General features: G+C 44.1%; 1 protein-coding gene across 10 annotated transcripts in view; it reads left to right on the top strand.

Annotated features, from left to right (window-relative positions):
* hecw2b (HECT, C2 and WW domain containing E3 ubiquitin protein ligase 2b) overlaps positions 1-16,199 on the top strand; it is a 363,894-nt gene that overhangs the window by 298,384 nt on the left and 49,311 nt on the right. The window contains exon 24 of one of the 10 annotated variants that reach the window (XM_072261640.1): positions 2,774-2,868. The exons of the other annotated variants lie outside the window; for them this stretch is intronic. Coding sequence (XP_072117741.1) covers positions 2,774-2,846 — 73 coding nt within the window. The 3' untranslated portion in view covers positions 2,847-2,868. Of the gene's footprint in view, positions 1-2,773; positions 2,869-16,199 lie in introns of those variants that run through there. 10 annotated transcript variants of the gene reach the window in all.

Raw genomic sequence — 16,199 nt, forward strand, 5'->3', positions numbered from 1 at the left:
GTGCAGACCAGCTGGCAGATGTTCTCACTGACATCTTCAACATCTCCCTGAGCAGCGCCGTCATTCCAACGTGCTTCAAGGCTGCTACAATTGTCCCCGTGCCGAAGAAGCCTTCAGTGTCCTGCCTCAACGACTACCGTCCCGTTGCTCTCACATCCATCATCATGAAATGTTTCGAGAGGCTCGTCATGAGGCACATCAAGACCCTGCTGCCACCCTCACTGGACCCCCTGCAGTTTGCGTATCATCCCAACCGTTCAACAGACAACGCCATCGCCACCACCCTCCACCTGGCCCTAACCCACCTGGACGAAAGAGACACATACATTCGAATGCTGTTCATAGACTTCAGTTTAGAATTCAACACAATCATTCCTTAGCACCTGATTGGAAAGCTGAGCCTTCTGGCCCTGAACACCTCCCTCTGCAACTGGATCCTAGACTTCCTGACTGGGAGACCTCAGTCAGTCCGGATCAGGAGCAGCATCCCCAACACCATCACACTGAGCACGGAGCCCCCCCAGGGCTGTGTGCTCAGTCCACTGCTGTTCACTCTGCTGTCCCACGACTGTGCAGCAACACACAGCTTGAATCACATCAACAAGTTTGCCAATGACACGACCGTGGTGGGTCTCATCAGCAAGAACGACGAGTCAGCATACGGAGAGGAGGTGCAGCGGCTAATAGACTGATGCAGAGCCAACAACCTTTTTCTGAATGTGAACAAAACAAAAGAGATGGTTGTTGACTTCAGGAGAGCACGGAGCAACCACTCTCGGCTGAACATTGACAGTCCGTCCGTAGAGACCATTAAGAGCACCAAATTTCTTGGTGTTCACCTGGTGGAGAATCTCACCTGGTCCCTCAACACCAGCTCCATAGCCAAGATAGCCCTGCAACGTCTCTACTTTCTGCGAAGGCTGAGAAAAGTCTATCTCCCACCCTCCATCCTCACCACATTCTACAGAGGATGTATTGAGAGCACCTGAGCAGCTGCCTCACGGCCTGGTTCGGAAATTGCCCCATCTCGGATCGCAAGACCCTGCAACTGATAGTGGGGTCAGCTGAGAAGATCATCGGGGTCTCTCATCCCGCTATTACAGACATCTACACCACATGCTGCACCCGCAAAGCTAACAGTATTGTGAAGGACCCCACGCACTCCTCACACAAACTCTTCTCCCTCCTGCCATCTGGCAAAAGGTAGCGAAGCACTTGGGCTCTCACGACCAGACTGTGCAACAGTTTCTTCCCCCAAGCCATCAGACTCCTCAATACTCAGAGTCTGGACTGACATCTACATCATTTATTATTATATTGTAATTTGCCCTCTATTGTGCCTATTGTTTATTAATTATTGTACTGCCCTGCACTGTTTTGTGCACTTTATGTAGTCCTGTGCAGGTCTGTAGCCTAGTGCAGTTTTTATGTTGTTTTATGTAGTCTAGTGTAGCCTTGTGCTGTCTCGCATAGTCTGGTGTAGTTTTGTGTTGTTTCATGTAGCACCATGGTCCTGGAGGAACGTTGTTTTGTTTTTACTGTGTACTGTACCAGCAGCTTATGGTCAAAATGACAATAAACGACTTGACTTGATTAGATTGCCTGTCACTGGTCTTTTGTATTTGTCCTCATTTTATTTAATTCACAGTCTGTTATAGTTCATTTTTTATCTCTTAATTTCCTTTCACATTTATACATATATTAAATTATTTGTTACCTTTGTACTATGTATTTCATGTCAACTAAGCTGAAAACAAAATCATTGTCTTTTCAAAGTTTGTTGTTGCTTGTTTGTTTCAGTTTTAATCGGCTTCGATGTTTTGGCCAATAAATTTAAATATACCAAGCACGCTTTTGTAGAACCCATTAAATAAACATTTACAGTGAATGTAGACATCTTCAGCAAATGCAGACATCTAATGTGGTTGAATATAAATGCAAATTTTTCAAAACAAATCATAAAGATGCTATTTTTTCTGTATTTTAAACATTTGGAATTTCTATTACTTTCAGATGAGTGACACACTGGAACATTTTTGTCCTATCTGTCTGTCAGTTCTGTTATATTCCTCTGCTTAACTCAGGTGAAATAATGACCAAAAAAAAAAGGAAATTTTTGACACAGAACTTTCAATAGGAATGGTAGGTCCAGTCAGATGAATAATAATATGTTTAATAAGAGGGAATTGAATAAAAGTTATTTTCTGAAGATGAGATTTTTCAATAGGTCAGTGTGAAGAATTGCCTTCAATTTGTGGAAAATTTATTCTGGAACAATGAACCAGTTGTGTCAATAACTATATCACTCTTTACTCTGTTTCTCCTGATCTCAGAGAATGAAAAATGATAATTTGGTAACAGACAGGACTACCACTATAATCAACTGCTTCATCAAATAATACTCAATGCTGCTTCAATTATTTTGAAGCTATTTATAGCATAGGTATTGTAGAAGTGTAAAATATGTTTTAATTAGTTTAATTTTCATGATTTGAGGCTCATTTGTTCAAATGAAACACAGATTAACTCGTAATCTAAGTATGATCTCACAGGTTTTCTGTGTGTCTTTCTTTGTAATGAGAAATTCTTAATTATTGTGACACAGAAGGAGACTGTCAGGCCAGCAGAACAATCCCATCACTTCCTGTCCCCCATCACCACCAGCCCCACCCGACCCCTGGTTCCCTGCAGCCATGCAATTTATTATCTGTCACATGTCTACATGCCTATCAACTTTCCTTTTCATTCTTTCACTGTTTATATTTATATATAGGATAATATGCAGTGGTCTGTTCATCCACCAGCATATCTTTTGGAATGTGGGAAGAAACTGGAGCATCTGGTAGAAGCCCAGGGAGTCCCAGGTAGATTGGGTAAACACTGCAGGCACACCTGAGGTCAAGGTCAAGCCAAGGTCTATGCTGCTGGGAGGCACCCGCATTACTGATTAAATGGAGAACGAATACAAAGGAATCCTAAAGTATCAGCAGTTCAGGTAGCATGAATCATACAAATACATCAAAACAGTACGAGGTTGCTCAGAATCTATTTCACTTAATAAATGCTGTATATTTTCCATGAAGTGGGAATTTTGCCCAATTAGTTCCCTTAACCTATGTCCAAACATAAGGTTCTTGTTTTAATCCCACTGTTCGTCTATTACTAGTGTCTGCAGGAAAACATATCTTAAGGTAGCTTATAGTGACATTTACGTACTTCAATAATAAATTTTACTTTGAATCTTGTCCTTACAATAATGACATGTGGCCACAGTAATGCTTGATTAGCTTCCGAATCTGGAGCATGAGTAGAAGTTCATTACCCAGTGACCTCCTCTGCAAGTGAAAGCATGTCAAAGCCAGCAAAGGCTGTCAAGATGAATATACTTTTAAAGCCAACACCTGAATAGTGGCTGCTTTAAGATTGTACAAAGGCCTGTTAGTATCACCAGACAAGTAATAAAACAATAGCTTTTGAGTATGATAATTCCACATTTAATATGAGAACAGTTTTTAGACAATAGACAATAGGTGCAGGAGTAGGCCATTCGGCCCTTTGAGCCAGCACCGCCATTCACCGTGATCATGGCTGATCATCCACAATCAGTATCCAGTTCCTGCCTTATCCCCATAACCTTTGATTCCACTATCTTTAAGAGCTCCATCCATCTCTTTCTTGAAAGCATCCGGAGACTTGGCTTCCACTGCCTTCTGGGGCAGAGCATTTCCATATCCACCACTCCCTGGGTGAAAAAGTTTTTCCTCAACTCCGTTCTAAATTGCCTACCCCTTATTCTTAAACTGTGGCCTCTGGTTCTGGACTCACCCATCAGTGGGAACGTGCTTCCTGCCTCCAGCATGTCCAATCCCTTAATAATCTTATATGTATCAATCAGATCCCCTCTCATCCTTCTAAATTCCAGTGTATACAAGCCCAGTCGCTCAAATCTTTCAACAAATGACAGTCCCGCCATCCTGGGAATTAACCTTGTGAACCTACGCTGCACTCCCTCCATAGCAAAAATGTCCTTCCACAAATTTGGAGACCAAAACTGCACACGATACTCCAGGTGTGGTCTCACCAGGGCCCTGTGCAGCTGCAGAAGGACCTCTTTGCTCCTATACTCAGTTCCCCTTGTTATGAAGGCCAGCATGCCATTAGCTTTCTTCACTGCCTGCTGTATCTGCATGCTGATGTACAAGAACACCAAGATCTCGTTTTACTTCCCCTTTTCCTAACTTGACTCCATTTAGATAATAATCTGCCTTCCTGTTCTTACCACCAAAGTGGATAACCTCACATTTATCCACATTAAACTGCATCTGCCATGCATCCGCCCACTCACCCAACCTGCCCAAGTCACCCTGCATTCTCCTAACATCCTCCTCACATTTCACACTGCCACCGAGCTTTGTGTCATCTGCAAATTTGCTAATGTTACTTTTAATCCCTTCATCTAAATCATTAATGTAAACAGCTGCGGTCCCAGTACTGAACCCTGTGGTACCCCACTGGTCACCGCCTGCCATTCCGAAAGGGACCCATTAATCACTACTCTTTGTTTCCTGTCAGCCAGCCAATTTTCAATCCATGTCAGTACTCTGCCCCCATTACCATGTGCCCTAATTTTGCCCACTAATCTCCTATGTGGGACTTTATCAAAGGCTTTCTGAAAGTCCAGGTACACTACATCTACTGGCTCTCCCTTGTCCATTTTCATAGTTACATCCTCAAAAATTCCAGAAAGTCAAGCACGATTTCCCCTTCGTAAATCCATGCTGACTCTGACCTATCCTGTTACTGCTATCCAAATGTGTCATAATTTCATCTTTTATAATTGACTCCAGCATCTTTCCCACCACTGAAGTCAGGCTAACCGGTCTATAAATCCCTGTTTTCTCTCTCCCTCCTTTCTTGAAAAGTGGGACAACATTAGCCACCCTCCAATCCACAGGAACTGATCCTGAATCTATAGGACATTGGAAAATGATTACCAATGCGTCCACGATTTCTAAAGCCACCTCCTTAAGTACCCTGGGATGCAGACCATCAGGTCCTGGGGACTTAACAGCCTTCAGACCCAACAGTCTTTCCAACACCATTTCCTGCCTAATATAAATTTCCTTCTGTTCATCCATTACCCTAGGTCCTTTGGCCACTATTATATCTGGGAGATTGTTTGTGTCTTCCCTAGTGAAGACAGATCCAAAGTACCTGTTCAATTCGTCTGCCATTTCCTTGTTCCCCATAATAAATTTACCCGTTTCTGTCTTCAAGGGCCCAATTTTGGTCTTAACTAGTTTTTTCCTTTTTACATACCTAAAGAAGCTTTTACTATCCTCCTTTATATTCTTGGCTAGTTTACCTTTGTACCTGATTTTTTCACCGCATATTGCCTTTTTAGTTATCTTCTGTTGCTCTTTAAAAGTTTGCCAATCCTCCGGCTTCCCACTGGTCTTTGCTATGTTATACTTCTCTTTTATTTTTTTATACTGTCCTTTACTTCTTTTGTCAGCCACGACCTCCCCTTACTCCCCTTAGAATCTTTCTTCCTCTTTGGAATAAGCTGATCCTGCATCTTCTGCATTATTCCCAGAAATACCTGCCATTGTTGTTCCACTGTCATCCCTGCTAGGGTATTGTTCCATTGAACTTTGGCCAGCTCCTCCCTTATAGCTCCATAGTTCCCTTTGTTCAACTGTAATACTGACACTTCTGAGTTTCCCTTCTCCCTCTCAATTTGGAGATTAAAACTTATCATATTATGGTCACTACCTCCTAATGGCTCCTTTATCTCAAGGTCCCTGATCAAATCCGGTTCATTGCACAACACTAAATCTAGAATTGCCTTCTCTCTGGTAGGCCCCACTACAAGCTGTTCTAAGAATCCATCTCGGAGGGACTCCACAAACTCCCTTTCTTGGGGTCCAGTACCAACCTGATTCTTCCAGTCTACCTGTATGTTGAAATCCCCCATAACAACTGTAGCACTACCTTTGTGACATGCCGATTTTAACTCTTGATTCAACTTACGCCCTACATCCAGACTACTGTTTGGGGGCCTGTAGGTAACTCCCATTACGGTCTTTCTACCCTTAGAATTTCTCAGTTCAATCCATACTGACTCTACGTCTCCTGATTCTATGTCCCCCCTCGCAAGGGACTGAATATCATTCCTCACCAACAGAGCCACCCCACCCCCTCAACCCACCTGTCTGTCCTTCCGATAGGACGTATACCCTTGAATACGTATTCATTTCCCAGGCCCTGTCCACTTGAAGCCATGTCTCTGTTATTCCCACAACGTGATACTTGCCAATTTCCAACTGTGCCTCAAGCTCATCTACTTTATTTCTTATACTCTGTGCATCCATATACAATACTTTTAGTCCATTACTCCCCTCACCTTTCATATCAATTCCTGTTTCACTTGGCCATACTGCATGATCCCTTCTTGAGCTTTCTGCTCCGTTGATTCTGTTGTCTTTCTTAACTTTTCTTATTCTCACTTTCCCTTTAACTCTATCCTTACATTTCCAGTTCGTTCCTCCCCCTCACTAATTAGTTTAAACACATCCGTGTTGCAGTGGCAAACCTGCCTGCCAGAATGCTGGTCCCTCGCCTATTAAGGTGCAACCCGTCCCTTTTGTACAATTCATCCTTACCCCAAAACATATTCCAGTGGTCCAAGAATGTAAATCCTTGCTTCCTGCACCCGTTCCTCAGCACACATTCAGATCCATTATCTCCCTGTTCCTGCCCTCTCCAGCACAAGGAACTGGAAGCAAACTGGAGATAACCACCCTGGGAGTCCTGCTTATCAGCCTTCTTCCAAGTTCTCTGAAGTCACGCTGTAGAATGTCCTTCCTCTTCTTCCCCACGTCATTTGTGCCGACACCACTTCCAGATGTCCGCCTTCACTCTTGAGGATGCCCTGCAATCGGTCCGTGACGTCCTGGATCCTGGCACCAGGGAGGCAACACACCATCCTTAAATCCTGCCTGTTGCTGCAGAAACCCCTTTCTGTACCTCTCACTATGGAGTAACCTACTACCACGGCTCTGCCTGACGTCTGTCTCCTCTGCTTTGCTTCAGAGCCAATTTTTGACTTGCAGACCTGACCGCCTCTCAGGCTGGCAGTGTCTTCTGTCTCGATAGCTTCCAAGAGGGTGAACCTGTTTACGAGAGGTGCATCCCCCCTGGGGTCTCCTGTACTTCAAGCATCCTTTCCATCCTCATCATTCCCCCCCCCCCCAGTATCCTCGGTGGAACAACCTCGCTGTAGGTCCTGTCCAGAAAACTCTCGTTTTCCCGGATGAACCTGAGGTCATCCAGTTGCTTCTCCAGTGCTGCAACATGGTCCTTCAGAAGCTGAATCTGGACACATTTTCCACAGGTGTAGGAGCCAGAGGCACATCAGTGTCCCTGACCTCCCACATCATGCAAGCAGCACACTGAATCAGCCTAGTGGTCATTTCTTCACCACTTCCCCCCCTCTCCAACTGTGGCGTAGTCTCCTCTCTCAGCCCTTGAAGGTCTGTGTTTCTGGCTGTTCACGACTGGCTATTAAATCAAACGCTCCTTCTCAGCCAATCCCTGTACTTACTCCTTCACTGCCGCACCTCCGCCAACCTTGAAGGCTATGAATTTTTTTTTTGCTACCAATTATATTATTACAATCAAAGTCAAGTTTATTGTCATATGTAAAAGTGCATGTATGAAAAGGTGCAATGAGAAACTTATTTGCCAACATATAGACTAATGAAAAACCAAAAGCAGAAGTTGATAGATTTCTGATTGTTTGGGTCATCAAGGGATATGGTGAGAGAGCAGGTGTATGGGGTTGAATGGGATCCGGGATCAGCCATGATGAAATGGCAGAGCAGACTCAATGGGCTGAATAGCCTTATTCTGCTCCTATGTCTTATGGTCTTTTGTGTATGATAATTCCATGTTGAATATGAGAGCAGTTTACACCACCATCTATATTATTAAAGTCAAAGTTGAGTTTATTGTTATATGTATGAAAAGATGCAATGAAAAACTTACTTGCCTCAACGTGACATGAATCATGTAAGTAGCATTCACAAAAAGAACGTAAATTAGTAATAAATCATACATCATTTTTACAAGAAAACCACCACTATTAGAGTAAAAGGAGTCCATTTTAGTGCAGAATGGTCAAATTGTTAAGTGTTGCTGAACTGCAGTGTTGCAGATGAGTTACTGAATGGCTGAAGTAAAGTCACAGTGAACTCCAGCCCTCCCTGTTGCTAAACCCCCTGCCCTCAGCTGGTGACCTTGCAGCAACTCAGGGCTGATGTTTTTGCCCAGGGAGAGTGGCGTGGCTGCTTGGAGATATGGGGTTCTGGGCCACACACAGTGTAGGCCATTGTTGGCAGCAGACAGCACCTAGATTCTACAGTCTCTCTCATCACCTCCTGTCACACCAGATGGACGCTACCACTTTCATCCCTCTTTGTTTAGCTGCACACCTCTGTACAGTCCAGAGGTTTCTGTCTGCTACCAACCGCTGGGTCAGCTACGGAACCAAAGTAAGGTCCCCAGCAATAGCTCACACTCGCTGCGCTGACCCTAAGCTCTATATCTTAGTGCTTAAGTGGCAGCTCCACTCACAGAAGCCCACGGACAACATGCCCTTGTGTTCATTGCTGTGGGAGTGTCAGCGGAGGGCAAGGGATCACCAGGCTTCCCAGTACAGTAGCATGCGGACCGAGCAGATGTTTTAGTGTACGGGTTTGTAGCTGTGGGTGTTCGGATTGAAAGGCCAAGATTGCTGTAGTGCATCAGTTCTCTGTGGAGCCAGTGTGGGTACCAATGTGGTTCGTTCTTCTTATCTTGCCAACGATACAAGTATCCATTTTGACTGTCTCCTTTGAAGATTCCAGAAAAACCATCTTTGAAAGCTACAAATGATTACGTCATTAGAAAAAGACAAATTGGCATAAAGCAGACTTCAACATTCTATTCGTTTCATAACCTAACATCTATTTAGCCTAATAAACATTTGATCTCATGACATCATACACCTGTGGATGACTCTGTCTCTCCCTTAACCAATTGATAAGCAGGTAGCAAGTATGACTGGGATAACAGCAGTCTAATAAACTGCAATACACTCTTTAAGGAAATCTGATGGTGGAAGGGAAGAAGCTGTTCCTAAAATATTGACTGTGGGTCTTGTACCGCATCCTGATGGTAGTAATATGAAGAGGGCATGCCCCAGAAGGTGATGGTCTTTAGTGATGGAGTTGGTAGAGTCTATAATCCTCTGCAGCCTCTTGTGATTCTGTATATTGGAGGCTCCATACCAGTCATATGTAATGTCCCATTCAGAATTCACCTATAGAAAACAGCAACAGTCTTTGTTGACGTACCAAATCTCCTCAAACTGCTAATGAAGCATAGCCACTATGATTGCATCAAAATATTGGGCCTGAGAAGTTCTGAGATGTTGATGCTCAGGAACTTAAACTGCTCATCCTTTCCACTGCTAGCACCTTGATTGAGGACTTGTTTTTGTTCCCCCGACAGCTTCTTCCTGAAGTCCATAATCGGTTCCTTGGTCTTTCAGATGTTGAGGTCGAGGTTGTTGTGACACCACTCAACTGGCAGATCATTCTCACTCCTACGTTCCTCCTCATCATCATCTGAGATTCTACCAACAGTTATGTCATCAGCAAATTTATAGATACATTTGAGCTATGCTTAGCTGCACAGTCACGACTGCAGAGGAAGTAGAGCAGTAGGCAAAGGATGCATCTTTAAGGTGCGCCTGTGTTGATGGTCAGTGAGGAACAGAATTTATTACTGAACTGCATAGGCTGTGGTCTGTGGGGATCCAGTTGCAGAGCGAAGTGCAGATGTCCAGGTTTTGAAGCGTAGTAATCAGGGTTGAGGGAATGATGGTATTGAATACTGAGTTATAATCAGAATCGGGTTTATTATCACTGACATATATCATGAAATTTATTGTTTAGTGGCAGCAGTACAGTGCAACACTTAAAAAATTACCATAAATTATAATAAATAAATACCTACATAGTGTGAAATAAAATTAGTGAGGTAGTGTTCGTGGGATCATGCACCATCCTGAAGGCAGGCAGAAGAGAAGAAGCTGTCCCTAAAAGCTTGGGTTTGTGTCTTCAGGCTCCTCTATCTCTTCTGTGATGGCAGGAATGAGAAGAGGCATGTCCTGGATGGTAAGGGTCCTTGATGACAGATGTTACATTTTTGAAGCACTGCCCTTTGAAGATGTCCTTGATCATGGGGGGTGGGGGATTGTGCTTGTGATGGAGCTGGCTGAGTTTACAACCCTCTACAGTCTCTTTCAATTTAATAAATAAACTGTAGCCTAATGTACGTCTTGCGATTGTCTAGGTGTTCCAAAGCAGAGTGCAGAGCCAGTGAGATTGCATTTGCTGTAGACCTGTCGCAGTGGGTCCAGGTCCTTAGCTCAGGCAGGAGTTAATTCTGGTCATTAGCAAACTGTCAAAAGCACTTCATTGTGACAGATGTGGGTGCTACTGGGTGATCGTCATTGAGGCAGCTCACACTGCTCATCTTGGGCACTGGAGTGAGTGCTGCCATTTTGAAAGCAAGAGGGTACCTCAGACTGCTCCACTCCACAGGATTGTTACACCAATCATTGTGTGGAAGGAGTGGGATGCAGTGAGGTACATTTAGGTAGAAACAAACCTGATCAATATCAGAACTGACTACAGATTCTGGGATGTTATTGATCAATACATTTAGAACAGCATAGGAACAGGCCTCTTAACTAGTCTCTTCTGCTTATATGTCCATATTCCTCTATCCTTTGCATATTGCTTGCATATTTAAGAACCACTTAAATGCCTCTGTCATATATGCCTCCATGACCAACCCCGGCAGAGCGTCCCACTCTGTGTTATCCTACACATCTCATCTGAACTTATCCCTCTCACTTTAAATGCATGCCTACTAGTGTTCTCCTAGACCATAAGACATAGGAACAGAATAAGGCCATTCAGCCCATTGAGTCTGCTGCGTCATTCCATCATGGCTGATCCTGGATCCCACTCAATCCCATACACCTGCCTTCTTGCCGTATCCTTTGATGCCCTGACCAATCGGGAAACTATCAACTTCTGCCTTAAATATACCCACGGACTTGGTCTCCACCGCAGTCTGTGCAGAGCATTCCACAGATTCACTACCCTCTGGCTAAATAATTCTTTCATACCTTTGTTCTAAAGGGTCACCTTCAATTTTGAGGTTGTGCCTTCTAGTTCTGGATACCTCCACCATAAGAAACATCCTCTCCTGTTGTTGTTGTTGTTGTTTTGTGTGTGTGTGTGTTGTGTGTTTGTGTGTTTTGTTGTTTTGTGTGTGTGTGTTGTGTGTGTGTTTATGTGTGTTGTTTTGTGTGTGTGTTTGTGTTGTTTGTGTGTGTTGTGTGTGTGTTTTGTTTTGTGTGTGTGTTGTGTGTGTGTGTAACAACACTTAGCAGAAGTTTAGAGAGAAGAAGTGCACATGTAAATGTAACAAACTGATCTGACTGTAGTAAGATTGATGGAAGAGATCATAGTGCTTGTCATGTGATGTGGGACAGTCTGAAACCAAAGTTATGTGTGTTTCTCAATAACCTTGCAGCAAAAACAATATTACCATTGTCACTATTACACCGAGAGACCAAACCTGGTCTTCTGGAAGCGGTACCAGACATATCCTAATATTGGGTCTGAACTTAATGAAATTGCCTCTCAGGGATGTTTACACTCGAACCATGACCAAATGTAGGCAATATGGAAGCCTAATCGGTGCTGCAACTCTTGCATCAGAAGGCTGAGGCTCTCCAAGATTAATTTAAACGTAATGGCCCACAACCCAAGCAATTAACAACGGGTCAGGCTCCTTGAAATTTTAATCTTTAATCATATTGGAAACCAGGTCATGAGAACAACACATAGGCTAGCCTCCACGCAAAATCCCACTCAGGCTTGTGCAAAGGAATCCCAGTAAAATTGATCAATGAAGCTCAAGGGAGATTTCCTTGTGGATTTTTTCTCAGTCCAAACATTTTCACTTGCGCCATCAGTAACTTTTCCCTGTTATAAGATCAAAAGGAAGCCTTCACTAATGTTTAGTTCTCATTTTGAATTCAAATCTCCGATATATTTCATTGTATTTTATATTTCATACATATACATACACACAGACATCTTTATACACATAAGTGTTGTATTTCTTTATATATTTCATCATGAGTTTGAGGAGATTTGGTTTGTCACCTAAAACACTCAAAAACTTCTACAGATGTACTGTGGAGAGCATTCTGACAGGCTGCATCACTGTCTGCTGGGGGTGGAGGTCTACCTCACAGGATCGAAAGAAGCTCAGAAAGTTGTAAAGCTAGTCAGCTCTATCATAGGTACTAGCTCTGCAGTATACAAGATATTTTCAAGGAGCAGTGCCTTAAAAAGTTGGCATCCATTACGAAGGACCCCCATCACTCAGGACATGCCCTCTTCCTATTGTTACCATCAGGAAGGAGATACAGAAGCCTGAAGCCCAACTCGGTAGTTCAGAAACAGTTTCTTTCTCTCTGTCATTCGATTCCTAAGTGCAAATTGAAACCATGAACACAACCTCACTTTTTTATTATTTCTGTTTTTGCAGTATCTTTAATGTAACTATACAATAATTTATTTACTTAATTTTTTTCTGTATTATCATGTCTTGCATTGTTCTGCTGCTAAGTTAACAAATTTCACAACATATCCTGTAGAGCATTCATGGTTGTGTGATAAGTGAAAGTCAGCATTTTCAGCCACTAAGTACAACACAATTACAGTGCTGAGAATGAAAGAAGCTCTTCTATCTTCCTTTGAGCTTCTGTGATATCCCTGCCACTGATTTCACTGCCTGGGGAACATCACTGATCAGAACAAGTGGCATCAACACTACAGCAAAAAGACAGTAATGCTTGGGTTCTTTGGATTGTGCAGCCTTTCTGACCTCTGAAAACTTATCCAGCATTTTAAAAATCTGAATCACGAGCGTAATGGAGTCATTGTCACTCACCCTGAATGGGTAAAGTGGTAACTATACTTGAAAATAATAGTTTATTGATCAAAATCTACTCTGGCTGAAAATGATTGCAACAGAAAGAGCTTTTCACATTCATTGCAGGCAGAATCCCATCTAAGCAGCAAGTTTGCAATAACAGCAATTCTTGGGCTATTTTAGCTCCAGGACTTGTTGAGATTTTGTGACATCAAAATGGGAAAGCAAACAGAAATGAATGCTTACAACAGGAATTCTGCAGATGCTGGAAATTCAAGCAACACACATCAAAGTTGCTGGTGAACGCAGCAGGCCAGGCAGCATCTGTAGGAAGAGGTCCAGTCGACGTTTCAGGCTGAGACCCTTCGTCAAGACTAACTGAAGGAACAGTGAGTAAGGGATTTGAAAGTTGGAGGGGGAGGGGGAGATCCAAAATGATAGGAGAAGACAGGAGGGGGAAGGATAGAGCCAAGAGCTGGACAGGTGATAGGCAAAAGGGGATACGAGAGGATCATGGGACAGGAGTCCGGGAAGAAAGACAAGGGGGGGGGACCCAGAGGATGGGCAAGAGGTATATTCAGAGGGACAGAGGGAGAAAAAGGAGAGTGAGAGAAAGAATGTGTGCATAAAAATAAGTAACAGATGGGGTACGAGGGGGAGGTGGGGCCTTAGCGGAAGTTAGAGAAGTCGATGTTCATGCCATCAGGTTGGAGGCTACCCAGACGGAATATAAGGTGTTGTTCCTCCAACCTGAGTGTGGCTTCATCTTTACAGTAGAGGAGGCCATGGATAGACATGTCAGGATGGGAATGGGATGTGGAATTAAAATGTGTGGCCACTGGGAGATCCTGCTTTCTCTGGCGGACAGAGCGTAGATGTTCAGCAAAGCGGTTTCCCAGTCTGCGTCGGGTCTCGCCAATATATACAAGGCCACATCGGGAGCACCGGACGCAGTATATCACCCCAGCCGACTCACAGGTGAAGTGTTGCCTCACCTGGAAGGACTGTTTGGGGCCCTGAATGGTGGTAAGGGAGGAAGTGTAAGGGCATGTGTAGCACTTGTTCCGCTTACACGGATAAGTGCCAGGAGGGAGATCAGTGGGGAGGGATGGGGGGGACGAATGGACAAGGGAGTTGCGTAGGGAGCGATCCCTGCGGAATGCAGAGAGAGGGAGGGAGGGAAAGATGTGCTTAGTGGTGGGATCCCGTTGGAGGTGGCGGAAGTTACGGAGAATAATATGTTGGACCCAGAGGCTGGTGGGGTGGTAGGTGAGGACCAGGGGAACCCTATTCCTAGTGGGGTGGCGGGAGGATGGAGTGAGAGCAGATGTACGTGAAATGGGGGAGATGCGTTTAAGAGCAGAGTTGATAGTGGAGGAAGGGAAGCCCCTTTCTTTAAAAAAGGAAGACACCTCCCTCGTCCTAGAATGAAAAGCCTCATCCTGAGAGCAGATGCCGCTGAGGCCCCACCTCCCCCTTGTACCCCATCTGTTACTTATTTTTATGCACACATTCTTTCTCTCACTCTCCTTTTTCTCCCTCTGTCCCTCTGAATATACCTCTTGCCCATCCTCTGGGTCCCCCCCCCGCTTGTCTTTCTTCCCGGACTCCTGTCCCATGATCCTCTCGTATCCCCTTTTGCCTATCACCTGTCCAGCTCTTGGCTCTATCCCTCCCGCTCCTGTCTTCTCCTATCATTTTGGATCTCCCCCTCCCCCTCCAACTTTCAAATCCCTTACTCACTCTTCCTTCAGTTAGTCCTGACGAAGGGTCTCGGCCTGAAATGTCAACTGCACCTCTTCCTACAGATGCTGCCTGGCCTGCTGCGTTCACCAGCAACTTTGATGTGAGAAACGAATGCTTATTAGTGTATTGTTCAATGACTAATGAAAATATTAAACTGTATTTCACTTCAGGTGTTATATCTTCCAGCCTGTCTCTTATTTCACTCCTAGGTCACCCAATTTCTGAGAAAACAACATCTGCCAAAACAACGGTTTCAGTGGTATTGGAAATAATTTGTACTTAATGTATTCCATGAAATTATAGCAGCATTTGGAAAATGGGCTCAGAATTTAAATCCATTATACGCCATATCTGTTGCAATGTGTTGCTTTGACTCCGGTATGGTCTACATTGAGTGGCATGCTGGGTGCCACTGGTGAGAGTGAAGTCGTGCGTAGAGGATGCCTGCTGATTGTGCTGGGTTGGCAGATCATTAAGCATGACAAAACTGTATTGCTTCCATTTTAATATTAAGTTTATGCCACCTCTTAATCTCACTCAGCTGAACCCCAAGTATTTAAAGAGATCACCAACTAGCTTCATGCTGCTTACTTGCTGACTTCTAGCTTTGGCTATAATTTTACAAATATTTGGAAGCTCTTGACTTCATTAAAGTTGCTGAAGACTGCATGAATGATGAGCAGGTACCAATGGACTTCGTTCTGACTTTAAAGTTTTATGTTTTATAGTGAAGCACAGTGACGGCTTGCTGATAGCAAACAGCACTATAAATTTCTGTATTAATCACACTTTTTATGGGGTGCGATCTCTGCAATCAAAAGCCTGTAACTTCCCTTTTGAAGCTGAGCTTTTGAACTGCCTGTATGACCTGTCATTTTCTGGGGTGTGAACAGAGGTTTTGAAATGTGCAAGACTGTTGTGTTGTGGTGGGTATAGGCCAAATTGAGGCAGTAGGGCCTGGACCCGAGAGTGAGCAATGAGCAATGTTTGGCTACTACTGGAGTAACCTTGGAGGTGTTTGATGAGGTGAGGTGCGCGGAGACGAGGCAGAGCCAAGGTGGCTGGGCCTGGTCCCAGGTCCGGGTCTGAGAGCGAGGAATGACCTGCGGGTTGGCTGATTTAAACACTATGTCAGATTGAAAAGCTCAGGGTGTCAGGGCCAGAGGCGAGGGATGAGCCAGTGTTCAGCTCTCTGCTCCGTGAGGTTTACTCATCTCTGCACTGAACTGAGGCTGTGGTCTGCGACTGACAGGCTGCCTGGTCTTCTGCAGGGATGACTGGCTTAATGGCTGTGGACTCACTTTTATGAACTTTGGTCCTGAATGCTATTTGCTTACTTTCGTTGTTTGAACAAGTTTTTTTCTGCACAATCGGTGTTTGCCTTT

This window comes from Mobula birostris, chromosome 6, assembly GCF_030028105.1.
Source record: "Mobula birostris isolate sMobBir1 chromosome 6, sMobBir1.hap1, whole genome shotgun sequence".
In the NCBI taxonomy this organism is placed as follows: Eukaryota; Metazoa; Chordata; class Chondrichthyes; order Myliobatiformes; family Myliobatidae; genus Mobula; species Mobula birostris.